At 27.9% G+C, this 26,065-nt stretch overlaps 2 protein-coding genes across 16 annotated transcripts in view; one reads left to right on the top strand and one right to left on the bottom strand.

Annotated features, from left to right (window-relative positions):
• The window catches only part of LOC129945531 (RNA-binding protein 45), a 292,274-nt gene that overhangs the window by 166,133 nt on the left and 100,076 nt on the right, over window positions 1-26,065 (top strand). The window lies entirely within an intron of this gene.
• LOC129945529 (transcription factor VBP) overlaps window positions 13,985-26,065 on the bottom strand; it is a 57,017-nt gene continuing 44,936 nt past the window's right edge. For 5 of the 15 annotated variants that reach the window (XM_056055321.1, XM_056055322.1, XM_056055323.1 and 2 more), the window contains 4 exons: window positions 21,766-21,929; window positions 21,106-21,331; window positions 18,266-18,522; window positions 13,985-18,184 (listed from right to left, as the gene is read on the bottom strand). In XM_056055321.1, the coding sequence (XP_055911296.1) occupies window positions 18,098-18,184; window positions 18,266-18,522; window positions 21,106-21,331; window positions 21,766-21,929 (734 nt within the window). In that variant the 3' untranslated portion in view covers window positions 13,985-18,097. The remainder of the gene's footprint in view (window positions 18,185-18,265; window positions 18,523-21,105; window positions 21,332-21,765; window positions 21,930-26,065) is intronic. The other 10 variants (XM_056055326.1, XM_056055329.1, XM_056055331.1 and 7 more) reach the window with 8 other exon arrangements.

The following is a 26,065-nucleotide window of genomic DNA, read 5'->3' as shown; positions in this document are numbered from 1 at the left end:
CCAATGACGTTAGAGACTTGAAATAAATTTTAAATTATATATTGTAACGTGATACCAAACCAGTATATTTTTGTTAAAAATCCAATTAAAGTTTTTTTTTTATAAATCGAGAAAAAACTGAAAAAATGTGCACCTCTCAAATATTACAAATAAAAAATGATTTCATGTTCGAAACAATTTTCTACAATGAAAAATAAAAACGTTTTTTATATCTGCTAAAATTTTGAGAAAAACTACATTGACAGTTTTGTTTTTTATAAAAAATAAAAACCTAATAAAAAACATTACTCAAAGTTGGTAAAAATTAAATTTCGAGTCAAATATCAAAAATTTAAGATAATGGCTTCCAACTTATTGTACCTCATTAGAAATATTGCTTTCAACATTTGGAAAAATTTTTAGACGAATCTAATTGACAGTTTTTTTTACAAAAAATAAAAACCTAAACAAAAAAATTAATAAAAGTTTGTAAAAGTTTAAATACGACTCAAATACCTTTTTAAATCTTTGAGATATTATCTTTAAACGACTTTCATCTTTTAAAAATATTATTGTCTACATTCTGAAAATTTGTACTGACAGTTTGGTTGTAATAAAAGCCTATAAAAAAAAAACAATGCTAAAACTTGGTAAAAATTTACTTTTGACTCAAATAGCTTATCAAAAATTAAAAATATTGTCTTCAAACTTTTTTTATTTCACAGAAAGTATTGTTTTCGCAAATTTAAAAAAATGTATGTAAAAATTGATGTTCGTTTCTTGATATCTCTCAAAATAATTTCATTCATCCAATTTGTACAAATTTAAGAAATGCTACTAAAATTATTAAAAATTTGTTTTCGAATAAAAATCTATTGTTGGTAATTTTAAAACTTTCAAGAATAACTCAACTGAGAACTTATTTAACCCAACACGAAAATCCACAAACTTTTAAGCAAGACTTCCCGTATGGGAAGTTATCAGTGTGGTTCACATACCAGCCTCTTTTTACTTGCGACATATAGGAACTATATGGCAAGTTTTGCATTCGTGCAAAATTTCGAACTCGAGATTTTAATCAAACTTGATATTACGATGGTAGAGAAGTCGAAAAAAGTGGGTCCCGCGATTCCGTCCGGTCGGTTTTGTCTGTCTGTCCACGCTCCTACAGCCTAAACCATTGGGTCGATTGAGTTCAAACTTGGAAGTTAAGGTTTTGAGCAGATTCGCGTTAGGCGTTTTTTTCATTTTTTTTTTAAGATCAAAACTAACAGTGGCCCCCATACAATTTTTTTGGTCAAAAACCGAAAATTCGAATTTTCTCAAAAACAAACCGATAGATTTTCTTTAAATTTTCTTTAAAATTTTATTTTTGAACTTGGCTTCTTTTAATAAGAAAAACAAATTTTTGTATTGCTCAGGAAAGGTACCGCTCATAGAACCGTTATTTTGATTTTTAATTTTCTCAGCAACTTATGAACTGATTTTAATAATTTTTAATAATTTAATAAGCTCTTATATAAAACAAAAATGCAATTTTTTATTGTTTGGATTTTTTAAAAAATATTGAATTTTTATTTTTTAAAACTCTATATCTCAAAAACGAGTCAACAGTTTTTTACGAAATTCAAACGTAAGACGTATATTTACAATCACTAAACAACTGCATTCCAAAAATATTTTTAGAACAAAATTGGAAAATTTTATATATAAAAAATTAATTTAAAAAAAAACCGCTCTAACGATTTTCAAAATAAAAATTTGAAAAATCAACGGTTTTTTTATTTATAAAATGGCATTTAAATTTTTGAAGACAAACTTATTTTTCAGGTAAAATTTTGCATCTTAAAATATTATTTTTTAAATTATTTTTAGTGTGCATGAGCCCGAAAAAGTGCATTATTTTGACAAAATTTTAATAGCATTCCTATCTTTCATCTAAATTAATGCATTTGGTACACATTTATTTGATATATTTAATCAAGAATCTACTTTAAAGTGTCTATCAAGAAGTCTTATCTTGGTAATTTTGTATATGTGATTTTAAATTATTTTTCTTTACGAATAAGGTTCTTTCACACATGATTTACTTGCTTCGCCTAAATAAAAGAATAAATACTTAGTACAAGTTAAAGAAACGGGCCAGAAAGAGTATATGTATTTTCTATTAGAATCACTTTTTCAACGTATACACATTATACCTATTTATAAAGGCATAACGTACAACTTCTACAACTACTGCTGACGTGTCATTTCATAACTAAAATCCAAAACGCACAAAAGCCTGACTGTAAACAACAAATAAATAGCAATTTCTTTTCGTATGCTTGTTATTTTTTTAAACTTTAACAAAATAAATAAACTGAACGTAAAAACTCCATGTTAGCGCTGAAAGCTTATAGTAAAGAAGGAATGTAGTATGAACCATTTAGCTACCAATAACATTCCTTCATTATCATCATAAACATGTCCTTATCTATCTATCTGCATAAAGCTAAGCACACCAATGAACTATTCTTTATTCGCTTTAGACATCTACCTGCTACCTAACTAATCAACCAATAGGCGATCGCTTTACAATTTAAACATTCATGGTCTGCCTCTTTTTTATCTTATTTATTTTCCATCCTGGTTCTTCTAATATGAAGTTACAATAAAGCTCAATCTAAAGGAAAAAAGCTTTGAAGGAACGAGTTGAATCGCATCGTAGCATTATACATAATAGACACCATTTTTCATATACAAAGATCGTACCCAAATAAAAGCAGACTTATGAATGTAAATAAAAACAAATATCGGTAAAAGATCCTAAACAGCTGACGTAAGCATCTTTCATCCCCTTATTAGATACAATATTAAGCCATTTTGTTTTACTTGTTTTCCAGAAACAAAAACAAATTTCATCAACTTTTATATGGAAGCTCTTTATGTGAAAACATATGCAATTATAGACTCAAATAGAATGAAGGAAATTGTGTAGACTTTTAGGTCGAAAATTAACTATCTCCCTTATTCTGCTGGCTGCTTAAGGGAATGGAAATAATATTTTTCTCTCGCTCCCGCTGAATTTCTCCACTTTCGATACTAACGCCACGCCAACGACTCGGCATCTGGTCGCCCTAAAAGGTTCTGCTCATGGTTTTCATATACAAAGATCGTGCGGTTTATTTTGACAAATCCAATGGCATTTATATCTTTGAAGACAAACTTATTTTACAGGTATATTTTTAAACAGACTCTTAGCATACAGGAGCAAGTTCGTGCGACCCAGTCGTACATTTTATTTATTTATACATTTATCATGTTTACAGACATTATTTTTATTACTCATGTGGAACATTTTTCTCAAGGTTTACAATGTGGTAAGTTCACTTCAAATTCCCTTTAGACACTTTCTTGTAAGAAATTTAACCAAGTTAGAAAAACTCCAAAAGGATTGTCAGAAAAGTGAGCTACTTATCATGTGGTAATCGAATATTCCGAATAAATCTTTTTATATATGCAGGGTTCAGCAAAAAAACCTTCGGTATTTTTAGACGTTTATATTTAAAGCTATTTATAGATAATATGGTATTCCGGGTATAGATAGACAGAGGTCTACGTGCCGTTTTCATCAATCATAATCATAATGGCGTGGTGCGGTGAGCATCGCGCATTTGTCGTAAAGGAATATATCCATATTTCAGTATTTTTTGAAGAAAACGGGCAAAAAGTTACAGTTAACGTGGATCGCTACTGTCACATGATTGAGACCTTCCTCTAACCAAACATAAATCAGTTTATTAGGAACCACAAAAAAGTCTGGTTCCAACAAGATGGAGCCACATCACACACTTCACGGCGTTCACTTTTAAAATATGGGAGATCTTTTTGCCGGAACCTGTATTATGTAGTTGAAGAAGAGTGTTATGTAGACCATTTAGTGTGGAAGGCTGTAGGGGACATAACATCCCGGTAAGAGTAGAGTTCCAATACAAAATGTTTCAAATTCAGAGATTTTTTCACTTTTAAGAGCTGTCAGCCATCTTAGTTGATCACAAAACTCTTATCGGCCACATGTATTGAAACTCTTGAACAAATCTTGGCTGTTGGGACTGAAGAATTATGCATAGTTTTTTATTACGACTTAGTTTTTAAGCATTTTTAACTCAAGCTGATCGATCACTAGCAATGTCGAAATATATCCGATTGGGTTCCTTAAAATAATAGAAATGGTACAGGTTTTCATCGAATAATAATTTTCAGTGATGAGTCCCATTTTCAGCTCGGAAGCTACTTAGGTAAGTAGAATTGTCACATATAAGGTTCAAAAATACCAAAAAAAATTGTTAAGAAGGATGGAGACGATGCCATCCTTATTTATTTTCATCAAATATTGCTACATTCTACACAAGTTACGAAACAGTAGTTAATCGTGTCTCTCGAAGAGATGATCACCAGCCAAGAAGAGATTGAGGACAATGACAATTTTTCAAAGTTGCTTCAAGTCTTTCAATCTATTGACGTCTCTTAAAAAGTACCAGCATTTTTAAAATATAAAAAAGAGACAATTTTTTGAAGAACCCTGTATGAATGGTGATAAAATACTCTAAAACCATTATCCATAGTACCAACATGTCTCAAATGTAATCAATGGGTGGGTTTTATTACAGAAAGAATTTAAAGAACTTGATTTCAATAAATGAAATTATGAACTATCATTTGCAGAATATCATAAAAAACTTTAAATGTTGTCAAATAAAAGTCCAAAAAAAGGAACTTGGTATTAAGCTCAATAAGTTTTAATAATCCATGTATCTAAATGTGAAAACTGTCTTCGCCTTTTATTATCTGAGCTTTTATAGGATGAACTCTGGATTTTTAACTGGTATTTTGAAAAGATGTATAAAACAATATGGCTTGAAACTTTTTTAAGAAGAATTTTGTATTTCAGTTTTCACTTATGTATATACATAATATCAGTCACCATTTTTGTTGCTATAATTTTAACTCTCTTAAGTTTTTGCTCAAAAAGATAGATGGCAGCATATTTTCAAAATCTTGTCACTTAAAAGCTTCAAAAAAGCTTAAGAAATCAAAAGCTTTTTGGAAGACACCAATGGAAGTGTTCATGTAACTTTTTATATCTAAATGTATTGGATTGTAAAACATTTTGAAATGATATACAAAATTGCAGAAACAACTTATGAAGTTCTTTTCAGTACGTCTAATCGTACTAAATTGTATTTAAATAGAAATTTCTTTAATATCTAAATCCCTTTATTCGGATGGTTTTAATTTGTTTAAAATATCTGACTTTTAATAAAGCAACCAGTGATTTCATGATGTTTCTTTCACCTTTGGTTTAATTTGTCAATTTTTTAAAGTTAAACGTTGACATGGGAAAAAGATGTTATTAAATTCTAATATTTTTTTATTCTGTAAAACACTACACACTAAAACATAATAATTTTATAAAATTTATAACTCCACCTACAGACGTTATTCTTATCTTGCATCTATTACTTACTGGAAATCATAAAGTACACTGTCCAGTGTGATAACGTTTCTAAAAACAAAAAATTACTTGATTTCTTTTTAATAAAAACAAATTCCCCAAAAACGACTAATGGAAAAAATGTTTTCAAAATTAAACAGATTATAAATCAATTGCTAAGAAGCATTTTTTACTTAAAAAATATATAAGAAGTGTCCCAGCTACGATATTAAAATAGTCCTGGACGATTTTAATGCCAAGCTAGGAAAGGAAGTCATCTTTGGTGGAATAATCGGGAAAAACAGCCTGCACGACAACACTTCCGACAACGGATACAGGCTCATAGATTTTGCTGCGGCGAAACGTCATGGTTGCAAGTACGCGTTTTCCACACCTCCACATCCATAAAGGAACTTGGACTTCTCCAGATCAATGTACCGTAAACCAGATTGACCATATTGCGATCGACGATAGACATGCTTTCAGCATCATGAAACATCGACTTGAACCACTACCTTGTTGTAGCCAAGGTAGCTCTTTGGGTTTACAGAACCGAGGCAAAATAAGAAGGTGCTGGAGGAAGGTACAACGTCAAACGGCTACAATCGCAAGAGATCGCGAAATCCTTTTCCGACCGAGTTACAAGCAACCTCTCTCGAAGTTCTCTGCCGCCAACACAATGTATCGAAAACTAGTGGCAACATTGCCACGATGCAATCAGGAGCCTTTGATGTGCTGGGTTTAATGCAGCCACCAACAAGGAACCCCTGGTTTGATGAGCAATGTCAGCTGCAAATGCAGCCAAACAACAGACACGGAAAGCGGCGCTGCATTAAAGGACGACAGCTGCTCATGAGCTCTATGAGCAGAAGAGGCGAGAGGAACATTGACTTCTCAGACAGAAAAAGAGAGGGCATGAGAAGCGTGCGGTTGAAGATGTTGAGAGGTTTAAAAGCAGGAATGAACTTCAAAAGTTTTATGAACAGGTGAAACGAAGTTCACTGGTACATAAACCTAGAACCGAACGCTGCAAAGACGAAAGTGGAAACTATAATAGTGGAACCACAGTCAATGCTGAGGATATGGAAGGACCACTTCTGCAGACTGTATAACGGGGACGACGAATCGAATTCCGCTATCAGGCAGGATGATCCATTCAACATAGATGACAAAAGCCAAGAATCCCGTCCTCCCGACTTAGACAAAGTAAAGATTGCCATATCTAAGCTGAAGTCTAATAAAGCCACTGAAGCGGATGGCTTGAATGCCGAGCTCTTTAAAGCAGCAGGAGATAAGTTGGTTAGGAGCATGCAACAATTTATCTGTAAGATATGGTCGGAGGAAAGCATGCCCGATGAATTGAACCTCAGTATTGTTTGCCCGATCCTGAAAAAAGGAGACCTCTAAAAAGCGCCAACTATAGAAGAATCAGTCTACTTAACATCGCCTATAAAATCTTCTCTGCCGTAATATGTGAACGTCTAAAGCCCATCGTCAACAACCTGATAGGTCCTTATCAGTGTGGTTTTAGACCAGAAAAGTCCACAGTCGATCAAATTTTCACATTACAGCAAATCCTGTAAAAACCCAAGAGCACCAAATCGACACCCATCATCTTTTCATCGATTTCAAGGGGCGAGCTGTAAAGAGCCATGTCTAGTGTTGGCATTGTAGCCAAAATCGATCGTTTGTGCAGGATGACCATGGAGAATTCATGCTACTCCATAAAGATTGGAAACAACTTAACAGAACCTTTCGATGTCAAAAAAGGTTTTAGACGAGGTGATGAGCTGTCATGCGATTTTTAACATCGTATTTGAAAGAATAGTACAGAGCTCACTCGTCAACACTAGAGGCACTACCTTTCAAAAGTCTGTTCAATTACTAGCATATGCTAATGACATTGACAGAATCGGAAGAACTCAGCGTGATGTCAATGGGGCTTGTGTGAGTATTGAGGCAAAGGTGGTAAAAAATTTTTTTACGGTTTATGAGGGCAAAAAAAAGTACATGCTATTGTCAAGAAAGGACATACAACACTGATGTCTTGGTCAAAACGTCACCATCGACAGATGTTACTTTGAGGTAGTAAATATTATGTCTACTTAGGCCCTCTGAAAACGCAGAAAACAACACCAGTGCTGAGATCAAACTTAGAATAACTCTTGCTAACCGCTGTTTCTTTGGGCTAAGAAAGCAATTGAGTGGAAAAGTCGCTACATAAGACCCCTATCATCCCCGTCCTGCTATACGGTGGAAAAGCATGGACTATGGCAAAAGCGGATGGAAGCACATTGGGTCGCTTCGAGAGAAAAGTTTTTCGTGTGATCTACGGTCCCGTATGCATTGAAGGGGAGTGAAGGAGAAGAAAGAACGACGAGCTGTACTAGCTATACAGCGACGTAGACTTAGCCAGAAGTGTAAAAGTCCAACGGCTAAGATGGCTGGGTCACGTAGAGCGCATGGAAATCAATGCTCCGGCTTGGAAAGTCTTCGAATCCGCACCCACAGGACAGCGCAGTAGAGGAAGACCATGGATTGTTTTTAAAATGTTTTCGAGACAATGCTTACCAAAAAGTATTTGTGCTTTGATTTAAGGTTTAAGCTTATCCTTGATTTAACAGTAAAATATGGCTAAGGATTTAACATTTATCACCACTGCAAAAACTTTGTCCAACAGTTAATGAAGTTTAAATAAAATGAAGTTTTATTTTTTTTAAGGCCTAACGCCAACTTGTAATTTTTAAATAGTCCTCGTTCTAAACTTTGAATCTCTAGATTGATTTTGAAAATTGTGTCCAAAAAATTATACCAGTGAACAAATGAATTATAAGTACTTCTTAATTGTCGGTGTGTTCTTTTTGTAGAGATTTGTTATGCTTAAATCTGATTGAGTTAAATTTAAAAATGACTAAAAAATTTATATTTTTCAAAAAGAAGTTTCATTTCAAAGGGTCTTCTATTTGGTTCGTAGTTTTTAACATTTGAATAGAAACATTTACCAAATTAATAAAAACACCACCAACACTTCAACGACGCAGTAAAATTATTATAATTAACTACAAAATAGTTTTAAAAAATCATAGTTTGCGAAAAATTTTGTTAACGAATATCAATATTCAGAAATTTTTGTCTGCTTTCTTATAATGAATAAACATCCAATGGATTGTAGTAAAAAAATTCTACTTCCTTTTTTCTTATTCTAGAATGTTAACTTTTCCATTCTTTTGTTTTCTATAAAAATAAAACTCCAATTTGTATTTTCAAAATTTGTATCTAAACTTTTATTGTTTCTGACATCTTTTCTTTTTTACTTTCAGCTTTTTAACAACAAAACAAAATGTATGTATTCCTTTTTTTTACAAACAAAATATTTCTTTTTTTTTAAATATATAATATCAATCATTGCGAATAAAAGTTGTCTATTCTTATTATTTTTTTATTTTTATTTTTACTTGTTGTTTCTTAGAGCTCTACTATATAACTATGCTTATACTTAATCAACGCATAGTTTTCTATAATAATAATAATTTATATCAAAACAGTTCAAATTAAAGGTACCTTCTGTTTTTAATATTATTGTTGTTTTTAAATTAAGTTAAATAAAAGAAAAGAACAAAATAAAAAAATAAACTAATAAAAACAATTCAAAGAATTAATTAAAAATTCGTCTTGGTCTTTAAGCCTATGCACACCAAAATACAAACGGTCTAAATTGTATAGCGAATAGGTACATATCGGTGTATATCAACAACATGTCTGTTTTGTATACATTTTTTATTTTTTTTTCTTATTTACTTTCATAATATTTAATTTAAATTTTATTATTAACATTTTATTTTTGTTTGTAATTTTTATTCTTTCTTACATGTATATATAAAATATTATTATATTCAGTTTCATCTTTTCACCTTCATGGAAAAATTTCAAAATGTAAATCAATGTAAATAAAGGCTCTTATTTATTTTTTTTAGTTTGTTTTTCTGTTTTCTTTGTTTTTAAATTTAAGTTTATTTTTTTTTTTAATTATTCTTGTTTTTGTTTAATTTGAGATGCTTTTTGGTATGCAGTGCATTGTTTATGATTTTGTTTAATTTTTTTCCTTGTTAATTTTTATAACTAGAGTATTTTAATGGTTTCTTTAATAGTAGTATATTTTTTAATATATAGTTAGTTGTTTATATTCTATGTATAGATATATAACTGCTTTGTTTAATACTTTATGTGTATATAATATAATCTTCATTTTCATTTTATAATAATTTTATTTTTTTTGTTTTCAATAAATGAAGTTCAACAAGTAACAGAACTAATTCTTTTTTTTGTTAGTTTTTTGTTTTTATTCTTAATAACTTTTTGCTTCTGTGTTTTTTTATCTAGTAATATTATTTTTTATAATAATATTTATAACAACTCTTATAGAACTTTTCATGCAATTCTTTTTTGTTTTATTTGAATGGGATCTCTAGACTATGTTTTTCTTTTTAATAGCATTGCAACCTTAGTGTTTATACTGAGCTTAATGATTTGTATCCAAATAAAGTTTAAATAAGGAAAGCTTTTAATATTTAAACAAAAACATATTCTACTGTGTTCTATGTTTAATAATTTAAACTAAATAGTAACCACTCAATTGCAATTCTTTGTCGCATTTAATTTGTTAATAACTTTAACAAATTATTTTAACTAACACTTTTCTACCGAAGATGGGATGTGCTTGGATACAATTTTATTTTATTTTTTAAACGAAGATGATGTTAAGTAAAAAATTAAGTTTTTGATCGAAATAAAAAAAGTAATTGGATAGATTTTACTTTTGCACAAAAGAATAATAATTTGAAGAGTTTTAACTTGATATTAAAAGTAAGTGAGAAACAAAAAAGTTATCTAAAAAGGTTGAAAGTCGAAGTCAACAACTTTTATCGTATTATAACCGATCTAGTCTATATTTGAAATTTAACGATTAAAACAAATATATTTTTTGAATAATTTTATTGCATACTTTTAGCATTTTGATACTCTGTACTTCCAAAAAACAAGCAACGAATTTAGAAATATGTTAACAGTGTTGACACTTGAGCGAAACGACCATGAAATAAGTAGTAACATGGAACACAATTAAAATTTTTAATTTTTAATGGCACTGTAAAATGCGTTCACACCAAAGACATTATTGTTTAAAACACGTTTTTGAAATGTTTACCATTTGTTTCAAAACATTTGTAGAAACATTTTTGTTATGTTGGGTTTTTGGGTTTGACGCTTTGAGAAACGTTTCTTTATTTTCCATTTTTGTATCAATGGTTTTTTCTTTGATATTTGTTTCAACATCACATTTTGATTATTTGAATTTTTGAAAATTTTTTGACTTTAAAATGTTTGTCACAAAACTTTTGTTATTTCACATATTTTATCAAGAAGATAAAATTTTCATTGCTCAAAACTCTTTGAGACATTTTAAATTTGTATTAAAACCACTTACGTATTTTTTGCCAATGTAGATGCTTGTTAAAAAAGAACGTCCTACAAGTATTTCACTGTTTCAGAAATATTATTAAATGTTTCTAAAACGTTTATTTTTGTAGCTGTGGCCGAAGTCTTTGGAAATTTTAATATTTGGAGCAAGGCACGGCAATTCTTTTTGAGAGTGGGATCAAATAATTCTAAAAATAGGAACGCCCGGAATTTAGATTTTTTCGAAAAATTCTATATTTTGGAAGAGTTAAAGTGATAGATTCAAATGAAAGTGACTTCAAATAAAAAATTAAATCTTTACTCAATGTTTTATTAATATACGTTTGAATATTTTAAAATGGATATTAATTTTAATATTCACAAAAAGTTATAGAATAAAATTCTATTAAGTGATATCATTTGTTCCTAATTTTAAAATGATTTGAAACATAAACAACTCTTATTTTGTTTGTTTTAATGATCACCTTTGTGGAAAAAACTTATGTTTGTTTCACATTTTTCTGGGTAATAACAAATCTGGTCTTTTTACTAAATATCTTTTCATGTACTTATTTTTTAAGTTTAACTACTATTAACGCATTTCAGGAAAGTTAATCATGAACTATTAAATTCCTCCACAGATAAATGATCGAATGTCGTGAAAAAAAGTCAAGTGAAATAAGGACTCTTTTAAAAAACCGTCCTAATTGCGTCAAATTTTACTTGACATCGAAATAGAGTAAGGTTTGTAAAGGTGGTATGTTGCCCTTGCATTCACTTTGCAAAGTAGCGAATTCTTTAAAGTACTTTATTGCCTTTATTTAACGGTGTCGTTTAGTAAGAATCTCTTCGATGTTTCCGATTTCTTTTCATAAAAATATTTCTTAAATAACTCTATTTAACTATATGAAACATTTATACCGTCTTTGATTTTTTGTACTTATTTAAAAGTTTAAAGCTTTTAGCTGAAACCATCTGTAAGAATATAATTTTTTATAAACTCAACTTCAAAATAATATTAAATAAGAATTTGTATTGCTTTATTTAAGCGAAGGGCAAATTGTCACTACGTTTAATCAAAAGAAAAGAGGCATGTATTGTTTTTTAAAATATAAAGTACAAACAAACATTTCTTGCAACCAAAAATTATTGTTTTTTAAACCAATATCTTAAAATGGTTTTTAAAGCAAATGATTTCTGCAACTTAAGATTCAATTTTCTAATACGAATAATGGTTTGAAGAAATCAAAATAATTGAAATAACCTTAACTTAACTTTAGACTTTAAAAAGTCTTATCCATTTAAAAAGCTTTACAAGATATTCTATTCAATTTTTTTTTACAGGATACGCAATCACACATCCTGGATTTGAAAATTTAAGCCTATTTTTTTGTATGGAAATTTTGGAAATATGTGATTTTTCTTCTTTGATTTCTTAAGCATTTTAAGCTCTAAGAAAATGTTATCGTCTGCCCAAATTTGGGAGAATTTTTGAAGCTACAATAAAATTGACTATAAAAGGCTATGCTCAAGCTTTTTAGTCCTAAGCAAATATAGAACGGTGTTCATGACTTACGAATGGTGCCTAGCTTCTAGTTGTCCAAAGCAATAAGTATAGTGAAAAGAAAATTGAGAACGATTTCAAAGGCAATATTTTTGATACAAGAAATCGTCTTTTTTGAATAAATAAATGCATCTTTAGGCAGTGTGAATAACCCATTTTTTGATGTTGTTGTGAAGTACCCAAGCACATTCACCACCTACCGCCAAAACAATTCCAAAAATATATTAAAAACAATATATATCTAACACATTATAATAAATAAATAAAATATACATAAATACGTTTTATATGTTTATGTTTTTTTTTGTTTTTAATTTTTATTTTATTTATTTTTCCCAACAAATCACTAACAACTACAATTTCTTAAATCTACATCTACCTACAAACAAACAAATTAAAAAAAAAACTAAATATAAAACAAAAAAATATAAAACAAAAACAATAAATAAAAAAATAAAAATACCACTCTTTTTTTTATTCAATAACAGTAGGAATCGTTTATTAGTATTTATATAATAAAAATAATATAACATTCTTAAAAACAACAATCAAATAAATTTTTATGTTTAACAAAATTCAAATACATTTTATTAAAAAAAAAAAACAAAAATTTATATATTATCAAATATTACAACAATTTTGTTCATCATGTTTTTTTCTTGTTTGTTTATTTAAATAATAATTATAATAAAAATTCAAATAATAATTCAATAAATGTTATTTACCAAAAATATGTTTTCTTTTTATTTGTTTTTGCTATTTCTATAGATAATATTATTATATATTATTATTATTTACTAGTGTACATTTCTTTTGTTTTTTATTTATGTAATTTGTTTTTTTTTTCACTTGATTTTGTTTTTTCATTGTTAAATGTTGACAACTACATAATTTAATAATTGCTTGCATGTTTAAGTAACATTTTTTTTTAACTTTCATTTTTGAATTTTCAACGAAATCAATTTGTTTTTTATCTTTCAATTTCTAAATATTAGAATATTAAAATATCTACAGTAAAATGTTGTGTTTTTTTCAAATCTTTATTTTAAAAATGTACCTGATTCATACAATATTTTCAATATTCTTAAAAAAAAATGTTTTTAAAACTAAAAATAATGAAATATACAAATTTGCCAATTCTTGTTTATTTTTTTAAGTGAAATAATTTTTTTATCACAAATTATATAAATTATTATTATTTTATTTTAAAGTATGTATGTTTTTGAAAGCATCTTTTAGTATTTTTTTAAAAATAATATCTTATTTTTTTTTTAACGAGTATGTTCTTCAATTCTGAAATTCAGAACTCCTTTGACTAAGGACATTATTATGACATTGTTTTGTAAATATCTGGGATGTTTTTTTCGCACTTTTAACTTAATATTTTGTATATTATTTTGTTTTTGTAAATTCGTAGTATTTCGTTTGAGGCGGTACTACAATATTTTCATTTTTTAAATTTAATTTAAAAGTTGAAGCTAAATCAAAAATTGATATTTTTAAATTGTATGTTTGTTCACATTTATGTAAAATAATGTTAATTTTTGTAGAAATCCATTTAAAGCGGTTAAAATAAATTTGTCGTTAGGGTTTTATTATTTAATAATATTGTTGTTTTTAAATTAAAATTTGTTTTGTGAGTGTTTTTATTTTTTAGTGTTGCTTCTATTTTAATCCTGTGAGATCGCTCATAATAACATAATTGTTTTTATTTTGTTTTTATTTCTTTTTAATCTATGTTAGGAGTTTTTTCATTTTATTTTACATAATTTATCTTTTCATTGGTTTGATTTGTGTTTTGCATAAGGAAGTTAATAATTGTAACTAAACAAAAGCTTGAAAAGCATTTATTAATTTAGGATATCGTGCTCAAGTTGGCTAAATTTGTGTGTTAAATGTGTTCTTCTATTTTTATTGTTTTTTTTTTTTACTCAAGTGGATGTTGATTTTCTTATTTTTTTTAATTGTTTAAATAAATATTTACATTCGTCATATGAAAATATTAATAATTGATTTTTCATAAATAGTGGGATTGAATTTTTGCAAACTAAACTAATATTCTTTTTGTATTCTTATTTTTCTCTTGAGAAGCAATTTAAAAATATGTATAGATGGAAACATTCTCAAATCATTGTTTATATATTTGTAAGTTTTTTTTTCAAGTGTTGATTTATTTTAAATTTCATATTTTGTGTTTCTTTTTTAGTTTCAGAAGAAATAAAGGCACTATCATTTCGATTAGTACGAAAATTAAGGAAGACTCAAAGCACTGCAATAAAATAAATTTTGGCAGTGTTATTTATGATTTGTTTTGTTTTTCTTTTCACTTTAAGCATGTATTATTTGTTTTGTATATTTTGTTGTTGTTGTTGTTTTTTTATATATTCCACTATTTATGAGAAGAAAAAAAATTAAATAAAATAAAATAGATGAACTGCAGGGACACTATAGACGGAATTTGGAATTTTTTCACAAACAGTTTGAGTATTTTCTATCTTAATTTTGAGTTCATGAGTATTACAAAAATACCTTGCGACTTACACCAACAAAACGAGAGTTCTAGATCTAAACTGTTTAAACATTTATTTCTGACTTTTGAAGTTATGGATATAGTTAAGTATTTATTTTTTTTTGAATACTAAACTTTGCTACAAAATAGAAAAATACATGAAATAATATTTTCTAGAAAATGGATTCTAATTATAATTCTTGATGCGGAGTTACGAGGACATCTTACGAGAGTGACAATTAGCTGTTTTCAATATCTAAATAAATTTCCAAATCTGCACCAAGGTTTTTATTTTTAAAGCACTATATTTTTAAACTAAGCAAAATAAAAAATTGACATAGCCTTCAAAGTTGACAGATGGTAAAGAAAGAATATGTCCTTAGACAACGCCATCTACTCCAAAAGGGCATTTTCAACACAGCTTAAAACTTTTCTCTATCAAAGTTAAAACGTCAAATTTCAATTATGTATTTTTTTCGAATTGTAAACATTTTGTATCGTTATTAAATTTATTTTGTGGAACGTAGAGTTCTACAGATAAAAAGAAACATTTAGTGTCTAATATCTCTTTCGTATCCAAGGCTACGTTTATACTTTTGTTTAATGACATTTGACAGCTGTGAGTGTAATATTTTAAATTTAACATTTTACAGCAAAAGGAAACAATTAACAATTTAGTTCAGAAGCTATGAAAAAAGAAAGCCTAGTGACTGCTTACTAGTTTAAAGAATCCAATCTTAAATTGTTCAACAGTTTTTTTAAATAATTTTCAATTAAAAAAAACTAACCCAATGTTATAGGGTTCGTCCAAAACTGGTCTTACAGCAAAAATAGACTTAAAGACTTTAGATGCTAAAAACAAATCAAGAATACTGTTTTTAACAATAATAATTTCATTGGTATTTGAGGCAAATTCTTAAGAATTATAAACCATTTTGAACCAAGTTTAGCTATAGAACTATTTTTAAAGAAATTCAATCATATGGGTGTAACGTTTAATTTAAATTTTTAACATTTAGAAAATACAAGGAAATTTTGTTTTTTTTCTTAAAATGAAGAATTCAGAAATTTTTAACAAACATACGAATAGAAATTAAAACAATTTCTTGTGAGAAATTTTTAACAAACATACGAATAGAAATTAAAAAAATTCCAAAAATATTAATAATTTTTATTTAAATTAATTTTGTTAAGGAGTAAGTTTTTAAGATCGTTGATGATTTTTACCAAGAAGCTGCTGATACTATCAGATTGGGGAGAGAGGGGGAAAGAAATATTTAAAAAAAGTGAAATTTCAGAACTCAATTTGAAGTCTTTAAAATATTCTGAAGCAATTTACTCTTCAAGGCGACAATAGAATTTAAATAATCACCTTTCAAGAAAAATCTCATTGATTTAACGTGCTTATAGAAAACCATTTAAAATAAAATACAAAAATAGATTAAAATGTTTTTTTTTTTTTTTGAATCATTTGTATAATTTTTATTCCAAAAAGAAAAAAAAACAAAAAATATATTATTACCTACATAATATGAATAATATAATTATAATATAGCTTCAGTTGCTGAAAAAAATGTTTTTTTTTTTATTTTTTTAAATAATATTATAATAATGTATGTTTAAACTTTTGCAAGCTTTTTTTCTTTAATAACAATGTCCCTACAGTTGTTGTTTTGTTTGTTTAAAATTAATGTAAAAAATAAATAAATTTAAAATCAACATCCTACTTTTTTCGTTTCTTTAGCAAAATGAACATAATATTTATTCATTTCACTTCACTTCATTTAACTTTAACTTTAACTTTTTTTGTTTTATGTAGTTTCTATCTTTTTCCTTAAAGCATGGTGTGTTCAATATTAAGTGTTTGATTTTTTTTGTTTTTAGATCTAGTTTAACAGCTTTTGTTTATTAATTAAATCTCTATTTTGAGAGTATACATCTATAAATTAAAATAAAAAACTAAAACAAAATTCAATAAAAATAAAATTATTTATATATTTAATAATAATAATAAAATAAAAAGTTTAATCAATTGACTCATCATTTATGTTTTTTGTTTCTTCTACTGTTTTCTTGTTTCTATATATTATTATCTTCAATGAAAGTAAAAAATAAATATTAAAAGAATTATTTTACATAAGAACATAAATAAAGGAAAATTACACTTATCAATTAGTTTTTATTTTTATTTTAATTAAAAATAAAATAAAGTTTTTAATTACAAAACAAAAACTAAAAATTGCGATGTATCCCAAAACTAAGGAAAAGATCTTTTGTTTTTTTATACAAACTAAATTAGTTAAAAAAGAATTATTAAAACAATAAAAATGAATTATATACGTTTTGCGCCAGAAGATAGAAGAAAGTGATAATAATAATAATTAAAACAAAATAAAAGTTAACAATTTAATATTTCTTTAGGTACAAGTTTTAAGTTTTTTTGTTTTTGTATTTTTTTTAATATATTTACTTTGCATTTTATTTTGCCTTAGGATTTTTGTTTTGTTTAACGTTTTTTTGTTTTTGTTAATTATTTTTAGTAAGCGTCAGCAGGAATAACTATAGAATATTCTCTACTTCAGTATTGTTGTTGATTTTGTTTTTTTTGTTTTTGTCCTTATTTTTAAATTTACAAATGTACCAACTTTTTGTATTTTTTAAATTTAACTTTGCATTTTATTTTACTAATTGATATTTTTTTAAAAATGTATTCGTTAATGGTTTCTCTGTTTTATGAAATTATTATTTGCAATCCCGTACTGTTTTTGTTTTTTGTTTTTAATTTTTGTTTTTTTGAATGAATATTAGTTAATTTAATTTCTTAACTTTTTCTGGTGTGTGTATATGTATGTATGTTTGTATGTATGTATGTATATAATTGCTCTCAATCATAATAATATTAATAACAATATAACTTAAGCTACATTTTTTGTTTAATTTATTTATTTATTTTTCATTAATTTAGCTGCATTATTTATAATGTTTTATTATTTTTATAATGTTTTTGTTTTTTTAATATTTTCTTATTCACTTTAAAAATATTCTGAATCTTTTCATTTAATAATTTTGATTTATTTATATTATTTAAATAAGTAGTATAAGAATGGGGCCGACATTACACATCTTGGAATTTGGATAGACGTGCTCGCAAGTCCATGTTCTCTTGTTTCAATTGTTCAACTTCCTGATGTAAAGTTGAGTTCTAAATTTCCAAAACGAAAAAAAAAATATTTTTTTAAAGTTTTTTTGTTTAAGGTCTATTTGAGTTTGATAAAAAACTCACCTCCTTTTCTAAATATCTAGCCCTCATGGCGATTTGATTTTCTTTCTGTCGGCGTGCGTCTCGTGACCTTTTCGCAGCGATATTATTCTTTCGGCGTCTGGCCCAATACTTATCGTCTTTAAGTTCATCTGGAACAAATTGTTTTCTTGATTTTTTTATCATTGGTTGGGGTTTAAGTTCTTCATCTGAGAACGCTCTGGTACGTGGATCGAAATCCCGTCCCGACGATGCAAATGAAAACGCTGAAATATCAAATACTAAATGTTAACAATGTTTCACAAACTGTCCATTGTAAAATAAAATAAAAAAATGAATGGGGGCGTGGCGGGGGGTAAATTAATTAAAAAGAACAAAATTATAAAAAGAAAAGATTAAAAGAGAACAAAAAAAAAAGTTATTAAGAAAAAAAATTAAAGAAAAAACGCAAATGGGAAACACATTTAATTTATGTGATTTTTTTTTTGAATTTGGAACATTTTTTGAATTTCTTTTTGGATTTTTGCTTTGTGTTGTTTTTTTTTGCAACAATATTAGAAATATTATAACATTTAGCATTTGATAATATCATCATCAACCACATCACCATTGAACATTTTATATTAAGGTATATGTAAACAAAATTATTTATTTAAAATGTAAAACTTATAACTAAATTAGCTGAAACAATTTAGATAACAAACAAAATTTAAATAATTGTTCTTTTTTGGTTTAAATAAATATTAAAGAGAGAAAATATTCAATGGCAACACTGGCAGCGTTTATATGTATATATATTTTTTTAAAACATATTTTAAGGGAAAAGTGTAAATGTATGGGTAATAAGCAAAAAAGTGTTTCCATTGCATTTGCGTGAGAATAATTAATATTTTTTTGAAATGTTTTAAATTTAATTATTTTTTGGGAGAATATTTTGGAGAAATGTGCTTAACATGTACCAATTTTTGTCTAGAAAAAATCTTGAAATAACAGGTAATATTCTTAAGAGCATTCAAATATTCTTTTGCATTTATTTCTGAATGCATTTTGAATCTTCACCTTTTTTAATCGATTAAATATGCTCAATTTTTAAATAGATTTAAGTTTTTTGTCTGTTAGCTGGAAATATGATTTTGAAACATTAACCATTTTCGTTTTCATTGAACTTTTTGACAATGTTTTGCTTCTTGACAGATATACTTAAAATTTTTGTTAGACGCTGAACACATTTTTGACGTTTATATTTTTAAAATTTGTAAAACTATTGTTTTTTTTGACGTATTTATTTTAAATGATTGGATGTGAGGGAGAACAAATTAACAGTGTCAAATTGAGTAAAAACGTTCTAATGTGAACAGAGCATTAAGAGTGGACTGTCAAAATAAAGTTGTTTTTGGCAATAATAGATTTAAAAAATTAGCCTATTTTCCTTCTACATCTATTTTATAGCATTGGAGCGAGAAAAAATAACAAGACGTCAAAATAAGTTTATTTAAAATAGTCTAGTGTCTAATGTAAGCCGGGCTTTAAAAGTGAACTGTCAATAAAAAGTTGTGTTTAGTAAATACAGATTCAGCATCCAAATCTATCTCAGACTTCCACATTTATTTTGTAGGATAGAAGCAGGTATAATTGAATAAACGTCAACGACGTTCCTTAAAAAAGTCTTTTGTGAACTCCTCCTTAAGAGTGAAGTATCAACAGATAGTTGTCTTTAGCAATGTCAGAACCAACATCTCCCTTCTACGAATTTTGAGACGTCAAAATGAATTTTTAAAATAGTCTTATGTTTTTATTAGAAATGTCAAATATGAAATAAGAATCTCTCTCGCTTCCACGTCTATTAAAGAAAGTGATGGGACGTCAAAATGAGTTTTTATTTAAAATAGTGTAATGTGAATAGGGCTTTGAGAGTGAATTATCAACAGAAAGTTGTCTTTATTAACGAAAGATTCAAAATGAGAGTCTTTCTAATATCCACATCTTTATCAATAGAATAGAAGCGAGCAAAAAATTTTAGTCGTCAAAATGAGTTTTTTTCGAAACAGCCTAATGAAAACTGCGCCTTAAGAGTGAACTGTCATCACAAGGTTGTCTTTAGTAAGAATAGATTCAGAATAAAATGTAAATGTTTTATTTAAATTTGTCGTTAATATGACATCCGTCATGTTAAAACTTGAAACTGATGCCAAAATAAGAGACAGACATCTTAACAATGAATCACTAAATTCGTAGAAATCAGGTTCAATTCTGTGCATTTTAAAAAAGGGCTAGTTAGTAAAAAATTCTTTAAAAAATTGATAAATATTGTGCTCTTTTCAAAACGACTTATTAATTAACGAAAAAGAAAATAATTCTATAATACTATTTTCCTGATTAGGTGAATAAAAGACTGTGAACACTGTCTGTTTCAAAGTCTATAAAGCACTGTACGATAAAGTCAAAAACAAACTGAATTTTTGACATGAAGAAGAATCATATTAGAAATGTTTGTCCATCCATAATGCAATTATTACCGAATTTCAAAAAAATTAGTGGCCCAAGAGTGGGCTCCTGTGGTACATCTGAGTTTTTGTTATCACTTTAGATTAAATCAATTATTTGTTGGTACATGTTAAACATTCTTTTTGTTGTTGTTTTTATTCTTTTGCATAAAAGAGTATTCAAAAATAGAACAAGCTAAATTTACTTCATTAAGTCAGTTAATATTTCAAAGAAAGTTTCAGAAATATCAAACTGATAAAATAATTCAAATTTAAATGACATCCATCATTCAGTTAGCCAACAAATGTTTTAGATTTAAATATTTATATAACTTTTATTTTTAAATACATTTTTCTAACTTATTATAAAATATTACTCACTTGATTCAGCTGGTGATGGTGGATTGAGAGTATCCGGACTAATACAATCCGACGGGGATGGCGACCGTTCGCGTTTTGTTGTTATGTGTCCGAGACCTAGCGATAACCCGGTAGAGTGTCCCAATGAATCCGATCGATGTCCCAAGCCAGTACTATGTCCCAAATGTGTTCCCGGCAATCCATCGGGAATATTATTTTCCGATAGGAATTCATCTAAATCCGCATACTGATGCATAGAAGAAACAAAAATTCCAAACATCAAAAACACAATTTAACAAAATCTTCAATACTAAAGAAAATAGACAACAATAATTCAAAACACATTTAAGCTAAACAAATTCAAGCTAAAACTGTTTCTTATTTCTTTCATTTTATGACTGTAAGAGAGTTGTAATGTTTTATGATCATTTTTATATTTATTTTGTTATCAACAATTTATTTATGATAACCTTATCAATTTTCTGATTAGAATATAGTGTTTGTTTTTTGTAATTTACAAGTCTTAGCTCAAAACATGCATTTTAAATTTGTATTCACTAAAAAAAACACACACACTCAGTATCGTTTATAAAGAAAAGCGTGAGATTTTTTTTTAATGATTTTTAAATGTACATTTTTTAATAAAGAATGAATAAAATGGCGTGTAACCAGAATACTAACTTGTGTTACCTTGAGGTCAGCATCGTATGGCAATGTTTTATCCCATAAATTTGGCCCTAGGAAGGCGGCCTGTGCTTCAACATTCCATGGATCGCCATCTTCTTTGAATTTATCGTCACCGCATATCTCCTTGCTGTTCCCTGATTTTCCTGAATATAAACAAACTTTATTTTTAATTATAGCATAAAGTACTTATGATCGCATAAATTGATGCGAAATGAATTAGTGCGAAATATTGTTTTAAGTGTAAACCTATTTCAAAAAAAATATGTATTATGTTTGTTTTTCTCTATTCTTTTAATTATTTTTAATTGTTAGTAAATAATTTAACATAAAGTTGTTATTTTTTGATTGTTTTGTGTAATATTGATACTTTTGTTGTTTTTCTAGTTTTTTTAGGAATTATAAATAAGAATATTGATAATTGTTTAATTTAAACTCAAGTCAGCAAAATGTTTTAAATAAAATGTAATCCTTATATTTGACCTTTTCTGCATAAAAAACTCTTTTTTCAAACTCTTAATATATATTTTTAAATTCTAATTTTAATAACACGAAAGATGATTTTAATTCTAAAACATACAAAATATTGAAACATTCAAAAGAAATATCAAAGGGAATATACTAGGTTTTCCAATAAGAGGTTGTATTTTGATTATCAAGCTTTTATGACAGCTGATATATTAGAATCTGAAAAATTGGTATTTTATAAGTTTAAATCATGCCGTTACTAAAATTTGCAACATTTCAAATATAATGAAAATTGTGTAGTCACTGTCTTATAGTTTGTAACTTTGCATGAAAAGCTTCCTCAACGTGTTATTTCTCAATGGCCACAATTGGTCTTTGGATCTTGTGATTTAACACCATTAGACTTTTTTTGAGTTCAAATGATAGATAAAATCAAAAAAAACATCTGGCTTACACTAGAGTTAAAGTGATCAAGTTGCTGTACTAACTTCAAGCAGATCGCATGTAAGCTCGATAATCGGTTTAATAGCCGGACATTGTCTAAAAGAAAAGCACGCCACGTAGTTGGGCGCATTCTTAAATTACTTTTGCAGCATCTGTATGAATGGTAAAGAAGGGGAAACAGTTCTTCACCTCTTATATGCGCTGGTCTAGCTCAAAAACGCTAAACGTTCAATGTTCCTTAAGGGATTCAAACTGGTTTCGTTGATCTCTGAAGAAAGCCTTAAGATTCATGTGATATCACAATGGGCTATTAAACTGGTCTTTGTGTTACCTACTGTCCTACTCTTTCACCGACAGCTTCTTTAACTTTACCTAACCTAACATAGATAAAATTTCAATGCTTAAAAATCAGTTTAAGACTTTAATGATTGAATTGGTGAGGTTATCGAGTTAATGAAAAAAAAAATATGCATAGATTCTGAAAATCACTTATTGAGAATTTTTGAGCCTATCGAAATTCGTGAAGCATATTTTTTTTAATAAGGTTAATGATAGGTTTCTAAAGCTGTAATCCCTGCCTTCAATATTCAGTTCAAATATTTAAAGTATTTCATAAAATTTAAAAAAAAAAAAACTTCATAAGTTCTAAGATTTCATTTGTTTTACATAAATTTAAAAGCAGCGCCATTTATGCTAAAACTGTTGATTATAGAAGCAGACAAAATGCCGTCAAAACAATACTATCACATCAAGTTTTTGAAATGTATTCAAAAATATAAAAAAGTGCTGAAGAAAGGTATTTTTATAATTTAAGAGGATGGTTAAAAATCAGAACATAAAGTTAACTCCAAAATGTATAAAATTAAAGGTTTTCTTATAAAGACAAATAAAAATTCATAACTAATACAAAATTTAGAAAATATTTAGGTTACTTAAATGATTTAAATTATTTAATGCTAAGAAATGTGTCATAAATCACCGTTTTTGGTTGTTTTTATCATTTGCAAGAGGTATTTTAAAAACCCTGATGTGATAGAAAAATTACAAGCCAATATTCTAATTCAGAAAGGTTAACTTTATACTCTTAAAAAGCATTATTTTATTTGTTAGACAAAAAAATCGTAAGGCTGTCCATCAGTTTCAAACCTTCTTCCTTACAATGAAATTAGCATCTTTTGATTTCTCTCAAATATACTCGTTTTTTTTAAATATTATAATAAAACTTCTTTTTGGAAATACTTTTATAACTAGATATTCCAAAGAACCAATAGTTTTCCAAATGAAGGAATAAGATATTTTTCAGGTTAAAATATCTCAAACCTGAAGAAAGTTTAATCATACTTATTCTTCCCTCTTTCAAATGTTTTGAAAAACTATCCAAAATATCAATTCCAAGAATTTCTTTTGCTCATGATCTTTCTTCAACTTAATCTCCCTTTAAGCTTCCTAATTATTAATCTCTTTTTCCATTCTGTAGATTATATTTTTAATCTCTAGTTAAAAAACGATAGCCATAATCATCATTATCATTCTTATTCTCATTTCCCCGCACCACACCGCACAACACACAATTCCAACTACGAAAAGAAAAACCTTTCCCATCATTATCAATTCCAATCGAAAGTGAAATGTAGCATAGTACATATTTCTTATATTCTTCTTTACTTATATCTTTAATGGTGCATGCAAATGATCATGCTTCACTGGGGCGTATACGTAACCAAGTCTCAAAAAGCGGAACTACTAGAAGAATACAAACAAAACGCTACACGGAAGAAACAGATCACTAAAATGTATACCTAAAAAATCAAGACACACTCAAGAAAAAGAAAACAAAAAAGAAGAAGTAGAAGAAGAAATAATACCTTAAATGAAAACGAAAGAAGGAAGATGTCATCTTTTTTTCAATTTTGTATCTACGTGCGGCAGCCCACTTCATTTCGCTTTCGTTGACTTGAATTTTATGCGTTTTTTTTTTTTTTCATTTTTCCCTTGTGACCTGATTTCGTGCCAGAAAGCCGCAGCAAAACAAAAATCAACAACAAACCGAACCAAACTTACCCAAAGCTCAACTTAAAAAAAAGTGGGAAGTCCAAAGAAGACGAAGAAGAGGAGGAAAAAATGCCCTAAACGGCGGCTTCATCCAACTCCAACACGAACACACTATGTGCCCAGAGTAAATTTAAACAAAACTGCTTCCGCGTCCAACAAACTGGAAACAGTTATGTTAACACCAACACATCCACAATGACGACATCGACGCTTTGCAGTCAAAGAGTGGTAGGCCGTGGTAAGGAAGACTACGACAAAGAAGAAAGAAAGTAACCATCGAAGATCATGGCAGAAGCCATGGATTAAAAAGAAAGAAGAAAAAAACGTATCTGTTGGATTCATCGCTTGCGTCAAGCGTCGAAGTTGAATTGAAGTTGGTTAGGTTGGAAAAATAAGGCAAATAGAATGAGAAGAAGGAAAGACAACGAAATCTAAAAGCGAAAGTGAAACTTCTTCTTTTGCAATCGCCGTCAAATGGCGACGACGGACGCGACGTTCGACGTTTTTTTTTGTATTTTATGTGTTTTGTTTTTTAAGAGCAAAGTTGTTTGTTGTTTGCTTTTTTGTTTTGCTTTTTGTGTTTTTTTGTTTTCTTGTTGATTTTGCCTTTTCCATGTGATCGGGGAGGTCTAGTCTAGAAAAGTTTGTTGGAAAAGGGGGCGTGAGGTGAAATGGAGTATAGGTATTAACGTCTATTATCACACTTTTCTGTCAATTCCAACTTTGATAGTATTTTTATTTTTCTATTAGTTTTTAGTTGTTGTTGTTTTTTGTTATTTATTAACACTCTTTTATGTGCATTGGAGGCAGCACTCTGCAAAGCAAAAGAAAAAAGAAACGCTAACCAAGAGTTTGATGGTGCAGAGCGCATTTTGTTTTCCGCTATCGTATTCACTCTCACTTTCGTTTTTCATCATATTATAGTTTTGCTTTTATTTGTACGCGTTTTGCGGAAATTCACGTTCACTTAACTCTAGATGAGTTAGGTAGGACGCGGACGCTAACTCTGACGCGACGCGTTGGTTTTAAATGAGAAACTAGGTATACGACAGAAGCGTAAGAAAAAAAAAGTGTAAAACCAATTTTGATTAACTAAATAAAGTTAAAAGACTATAAAATTGTGATAAAGCGAAGGCATGTTTAAAAAATAATAATAATATAACAAAAATAAAAAGAAAACAAAAATACAGATTTAGGGAAATAGGTGACAAGCGTATACGATGCATTAATTACTTCCATTCACGGAATATTAAAGAGAAATTGGGTTACTAGTGGTTTTTTGTTTTTAGTTGTTTCTTCTTTTTTTTTTAAGTCAATTAAGTATTTAAATGGG

This window comes from Eupeodes corollae, chromosome 2, assembly GCF_945859685.1.
Source record: "Eupeodes corollae chromosome 2, idEupCoro1.1, whole genome shotgun sequence".
In the NCBI taxonomy this organism is placed as follows: Eukaryota; Metazoa; Arthropoda; class Insecta; order Diptera; family Syrphidae; genus Eupeodes; species Eupeodes corollae.
The sequence above is the reverse complement of the archived record's forward strand: the minus strand, read 5'-3'. Positions and strand labels throughout refer to the sequence as shown.